This window comes from Suillus fuscotomentosus (genome assembly GCF_016647785.1).
Source record: "Suillus fuscotomentosus strain FC203 chromosome Unknown F5891scaffold_1, whole genome shotgun sequence".
Lineage (NCBI taxonomy): Eukaryota > Fungi > Basidiomycota > Agaricomycetes > Boletales > Suillaceae > Suillus > Suillus fuscotomentosus.
Window position 1 is genome coordinate 1,867,494 of NW_024539513.1, and position 6,212 is coordinate 1,873,705.

The following is a 6,212-nucleotide window of genomic DNA, read 5'->3' on the forward strand; positions in this document are numbered from 1 at the left end:
CTGTTCGATGCCGGGCGCTAGAGAATGAGCTTGTAGAACCAGGACACCCAGTATATATTGAATTCACTGACGAAGGTGGTGTCATGTGTAGATACTATACATCCTCCACCAGAGCTCAATCAGTACTCTCTGATGATGAGCTGGATAGCGCCATGTTGCAAATTCTCACCCATTACCCACGTCTAGGCCGCCGCATGATTGATGGCCAACTTCGTTACATGGGAGTCAGTGTACCTCGCTCTCGTATTCAAGCATCATATTCCCGGGTCCATGGCCCTCCTGTGGCTGCATTTGGTGTGCGCCGTATCACTCGGCAAGTATACAATGTCAAGGGTTATAATTCCCTGACTCATCATGATGGCCAGCATGGCAAGTACTACTTTATTCACCTCTTGTTCTTGATACATTTTACACAATTGACAGGCCTTATTCGGTGGAAGATTGTAATCCATGGATTCATTGACGGCTACTCACGATACATCACTGGACTTCGTGCACACAACAATAATCGTGCGCAAACTGTCTTGGAACTTTTTCAAGAGATTGTTCAGACCCACGGCCTTCCTAGTCGTGTTCGTGGAGACCATGGAGTCGAAAATGTAGAAGTTGCTAGATTTATGGAGGCTTCACGAGGGCCTGGACGAGGATCATATATATGGGGGCGGTATGCTTGCTCTTTTTAGAACACTTGTCTGAGCGCTCCTAATGCACCCCTTAGAAGTGTCCATAATATACGTATCGAGCGCCTATGGGTGGATTTGACCAACGGAATCAGCTCCAAGTGGAAACTTTTTCTTCAAGATCTGGAAGTCAGCAGTGGGCTCAATGTCGACAATGCGCACCATATATGGCTGCTTCATCATTTATTCCTTGATGTCCTGGGACGCGAGATTCATGGCTGGGCTGAGGCATGGAACCATCATAGGATGAGTACCTATGACCATGGCATGTCAAGCCCCCACAAAATGTGTTTCCTCAGTATGCTGCAGCATGGTGCGCGTGGATTTGAGGTGGCACCTACATTTCATCCTCCAGAGGACACCCTTCAAAGTGACGAAGCTGTTGCTGAGTATGGGATCGATTGGGATGGTGTAGACAACCATGGTATTCGCTCACATCATGACATGGTCAACCAACCAGACCCTCTTGGCAACAACCCCTTTGTGGCCTACGTTCCAGAGACCCTCAATCTTATTGAAGTGGACGAGCCCAACTGTCCATTGTCTCCTGAACAAATCACTCACCTACATGCTCACTTGGCACAGTTTACGGATGACGGGACCATTCACAGCAGGAGGCATTTTTGGGAGCAAGCTTTGGCGATGTGCATTCAGTTAATGTCTTCGACAGAGTAACTACATTTGTCTAACACAACATGATTTTGAAGGTCTCGATGGCTTTGTCGTAACGTTGCGACGAAGGATTGAGTTCAGTAGCCTATGTTATGCATTGCCAAAGTCAACATGGGCCACGAAATCATAGATGTCATCGTACCTTTTGCGCGTTGAGAAGCACCTCCTCCCACAGCATTTCCCATGCTACTACGAATCAGGTGCAATGATGGGTGCGCCGTATCGTCAGCGTTGATGTTCACGGTGAATCCTTGGCCGTTCTTCACGTTCGTGACCGTGTCTTCAAGGCAGCCCGCCGCAGGATTGTGGTTGATCGCGAATGAGATGACAGGCGGGTAGTTCATGACCTATCGCAAGAGGTTATTGAACCATTATGTAAAGAGACATCTCCAAAATTGTTTGCAAGCCTGGGGGGTCGGTGAGGCGGAAAATTCCAAAGCTAACCGTGAAAAGAATTAAGACACAAGCGGTATAAGCAATGTGGTACTCACGGCTTCAAGCTTGTTGGAGTCGTACCGCGGTTCCTATATGGTCAGGTCTATAGATGTATAAATTCAAGATTCGAGGACGCTGACCTTGTTACTGGCACCACACTGTCATTCAGAAGGAACCGGATATGAGTTGGCTCCTCTGAGGCTGGGCAGCTGAGCACCTGTGCTACAAGCTGGCTGGCAAAAGGTGCGATCTGGCTAGAAACGTAAAACTGACGTGACGACTCATCAGAAATAGTGACACACATACGCATTTCTCCTTTGTCAGACCGCTGAGAGCCCACTCGTCGAAGTTGGGAGGAGCGTCTACGGCAGTTGCATTTGCATTCTCGACGAATGCCTCGCTGATGATGTTCACGGTGAATCCTTGGCCGTTCTTCAGGTTCGCGGTCGTGTCTTTGAGGCTGCCCGTAGCATTGTGGTTGATGTCGAGGGAGTAAGATAATGTTACAAATGACGCAAGTGAGCAGAATGCAGGTACGGGTGGTAGACAGTGTGCTCGTGTCATCGCATAGGGTGCAGCAGCAAGGTCATCAGTCAAAACTTAAAAGCAGTCAAACCATAATTGTAAATAAATAATTACTATTCAAGGAAAGTACGCACCCGCCTATGTGACGCGTGACCCGACGCGCGGCGCTGCGTGGCTCATCGTCAACGACAATGAGGACAACAGTAGGACTCTACTGAAGGTACCATGTGGACGACTTTTGTGTCAAGAAGAGAGTTCTGAGAAACCACGTGGAAGACTTTTGAGAATGAATTAGAGTTTTGAGGACCACGTGGATGACTTTTGGTTATCATCCAGAGATTTTCGAACATCACACGACTTTCGGGTTACCATGTAGATATTTTATACAAAAATGATTCAATTTATTATTGTCTCCTCTGGGCCGTCATAGTTGTACCAGTACTCGCCAAGTTACGATGGTGACTAACAAAAGTTGCTAGTAGCATGAGCACCTCTAACTGTTTGGTGTTACTGCAACAATAAAAACGCGGCTAAGTGATTTTTTGAGATTCTAGTCTATCGATGTGAAATAACAAGAAGGGAAGACAGGAAGCCATTTGTTTGTTTCGCTCTAAAGCTAAACACCGTTGGTGAGCGGGTAAAATGGAATCTGGCCTATCTAGCTAGAACATGTATAAACTTGAAAGCGATGGAAGCTTCGAAGCCTTGGCTATGTACGTAATCAAGTCGCTTAGGCATAGCACTAATACGCACCCTCAAGACTAGTGTCGCGTAGGCCGGTTAGCACAATGGCAGAACCTCTAGGCTATGAAATAACATCATCCCATCTGTCATCGACATCCTCACCATTGTAATCAACCACCTCGACCTCGTTTAGAATAGCCTGTGGAAGTACTCCTTCTTTCAACCAATCCAACTCACCAAAATCAAAAGCATTTCCCTCGAGCCCTTCAACTTCGTTCGTTCTTTGGTCCCCTTCAACTTTTTGAGAGCTGCGACTTTAGCAGCAGCATCAGGTCAGGCGAGATACTGTTTGAACCAGCAAGAAGGTCATATGCATCACGAGGTTCGGTCAAGAGCGGAGATGTCCATGCGAAAGATGCTGTGTAATGCATCTTGATTCTCGACAGCAAATTGGCAATACCAACTTCTTCATGAATGCGCATGTGCGCATGTCGACGGCGGACTTTCCAGCCTCTGCGGCTTTTACGGTGTTGTCGAAGGCCTGAGGTTCGCACGAATCTCGCTATGTTTCAAATGTGTATTACATTGTCGCACGGTTTGTGTTATGCCGAGATCGTGCTCCTGCATGCCCTACGATCGTCAGGGCAAAGACGAGTGGATAAAACTTTGAAATTGATTGGAACGGTGATGCGGAGAGGCGTCCTCCTTTTTACTTTAGGGACGTCGGTTTTTATATTTTGTCGAATTCAAAGTGTGTCATCAGACCTAAATTACATCTCCGTGAGTCTCATGATCAGCTACCCTGGAGTTCTGCCAGGTTCTGCCACCCTCCCTTCGCATGAGTTCTCCCATGGACCAGGCACTGAGGCACAACCAGTTTTGCCAGACCGGTTGGCAACACTCCCGAGTTCTGCCAACAACACTATCCAGGACCAAGACCCGACCGAAGGCTAATAACCTGCGTCAATAATGACTTCAAAAGTTACCATTTGACCGACTCACGGAGCCCTATTATGCCCATTAGCTAAATCACGTCAGTGCTTCAAAGGTTTTTGCTAGATGTGGTTCTATTTCAATTGCAGCAGGATGTCTTGTGCCCCAACCCTCTTCTCCCCCCGAACTTGTTATGGGCGTCTCAGTAAATGTCTCTGCAGCTGTAGGTACCGTATGCGAGGCGTTTTTGTACGGTGCGCGATTCCCTGCTGTCAATTCTCGGATCAATGATCACTTACATCACCATGCAGGAGTCTACTGCGCGTTATTTATGATCTCTATCGTAATTCTCATCACACGATATCGAGTATCCAATCGAGTAATATGGGTTGCGAACTGCCTCCTCTTTATGACATCGACGGCTCATTTTGCATTGGTGTTCACCCATTTCTACATTGCACTCGTGAGGAATAATAGTTCATGATATAATGAAGCTTACATTGGCATAGGACCATGCTCCGTTCTCAGATTTTGGAAACGAAACTCCTGCATTAATGGCAGCCAATTTCCTGAGTTCTGTTGCTAATTTAGTTGGAGATTTACTCCTACTCTATCGATGCTGGTTTGTCTGGGGAAAGAATTTCTATGTAATTATTCTCCCTCTGCTCACTGCTCTTGGGGGATTTGGTAAATCTTCATCAGTCTTCTCTTTGGACGAAACCGCTTACCTGCACCTTCCACGTGCCAGGGTGCATTTTGCCCATCCCATCCCTTGTATTGTCAATTGACCCGACATCACCAGTTCCTCCGACTGATATCGTACCCTTGACTATTGCCGGATATGTTTTGCCTCTTTGCACAAATATCATGGTCACTGGGCTCATCGCCGGTCGCCTCTGGAACATATCTCGCATTCCCACCATCGACGAGCATGGAAAGCCGGTGATTATAAAGATCACGACTGGCGGACGCCCGATGATGCTCATCATCGAAAGCGGTGCTCTGTATATGGTCACGCAACTCATTTATGTCGTTCTCGTGGCCATTCAAAATCCTGCCGAGGCGATATTAAGTTATGCTGCGACACAGGTATATGTGAGTCCTCGTACATCCTGGTTCGTGGTTCAGCTAAATATACACGCGCCATCAGGGTATTGCGTCCACATTAATTATTATTCGTGTTGGGCTGGGCAACTCGCTTGAGCAGACTGCACCGACGACTTCGAGTAACCTGATATTTTGGTCCCAGTCATAAGGTACCACAGGTGGCGCGCTCAGTTGGCACAGGGAGAAACAATCATTCATTCGATTCACCATCGACTGCATATTTAGTGCAGAGTCGGGTTAAAGTTGAATCTTGGATCGTTGGAAGACAAATATAAGTATTCGAGACATGTACAAGGATTAAGGTGCTTGCCACTTGGCAATAACAATGATGTAAAACTGGTTCGACAAGTATGTGATCGGGACGGTCTTCCAAAAATGCTTGTAGCTTTGTTCGTTATGGCTAGGGCCCCCGAAGTTCGGACACAGTGTTACGAAGGCTCCAAGGCTAATAATAGTTCTGCATCACGAAGCTCGGTGTAAAAATTACCGTTAAAATAACACACCTGCCGCGAGGGTGCGTCACGGGCGTCTATAGGAAGAAAAGATCTATCAGTAGTGTGATCAAGGCTTTGACCATCTGTACACTCAGTGAAGACTAGCTATGTTCAAGCCCGGGCGTATGGTAGTCTAGAAGTGTCCAAACGCTCCTGACACGCGGCATTAAATTGAGAGGCTAGCAAGACACCATCAGCCTTGAAAAAGCTGTGACCCAAATAAGCCGCATTGTACGACTTTCAAACAATCGTAACACTCAAGACACTGCATTGTCCTCGAATGGAATCAAGGCCAAGAGAGTCGACAAACAAATGCCCTAATACGATCTGTCAAAATACAAGTGAAATTAACTCGTCAGAACGGAAAATTGGAAGATGTGTCTATAACTCGAGTTAACGTTAAAGTCTTTTGAAATGGCAATTCGGGTCCTACTAGATCGCAAATGATCTCTGAAAGAAAATTCCTTAAGTTTGAAGATCATTCAGTCATTCAATTTCCGCGACTATAACACAAGTTCGACGTAAGCTCCGAGTCATGAGCGTCGATGACGAGAAAAGTTTGGTACGCACGTTGTACCGTGAAAATTTCCAGAGTGCCTTCCTTGCTTAGCGCTTAGTGCGAGAATCCATGTAATCAGTTTCTGGCAGCTGTGCTAAGACTGGTAAAGTGAAATTATGCTGA

The 6,212-nt window shown here is 46.7% G+C and overlaps 3 protein-coding genes across 3 annotated transcripts; 2 read left to right on the forward strand and 1 right to left on the reverse strand.

The window, feature by feature from the left end:
- Positions 1–617: 617 nt before the first annotated feature.
- On the forward strand, positions 618–1,355 carry F5891DRAFT_937345 (uncharacterized protein; the record flags this gene model as incomplete). Its single annotated transcript, XM_041374094.1, has 2 exons — positions 618–664; positions 719–1,355. 2 exons carry the CDS (start codon positions 618–620, stop codon positions 1,353–1,355), a joined length of 684 nt encoding a protein of 227 aa, XP_041234285.1.
- Positions 1,356–1,807: 452 nt separating this feature from the next.
- On the reverse strand, positions 1,808–2,351 carry F5891DRAFT_1180250 (uncharacterized protein; the record flags this gene model as incomplete). The annotated part of the gene is made up of 4 exons (XM_041365894.1): positions 1,808–1,876; positions 1,928–1,945; positions 2,005–2,037; positions 2,094–2,351. The coding sequence occupies 4 exons, from the start codon at positions 2,349–2,351 to the stop codon at positions 1,808–1,810; spliced, it is 378 nt and encodes a 125-aa protein (XP_041234286.1).
- A 1,471-nt stretch (positions 2,352–3,822) lies between these two features.
- Positions 3,823–5,184, forward strand: F5891DRAFT_1134853 (uncharacterized protein; the record flags this gene model as incomplete). Its single annotated transcript, XM_041364780.1, has 6 exons — positions 3,823–4,029; positions 4,079–4,183; positions 4,241–4,392; positions 4,439–4,616; positions 4,678–5,024; positions 5,080–5,184. Exons 2-6 carry the CDS (start codon positions 4,123–4,125, stop codon positions 5,182–5,184), a joined length of 843 nt encoding a protein of 280 aa, XP_041234287.1. The 5' UTR covers positions 3,823–4,029; positions 4,079–4,122.
- Positions 5,185–6,212: the final 1,028 nt, after the last annotated feature.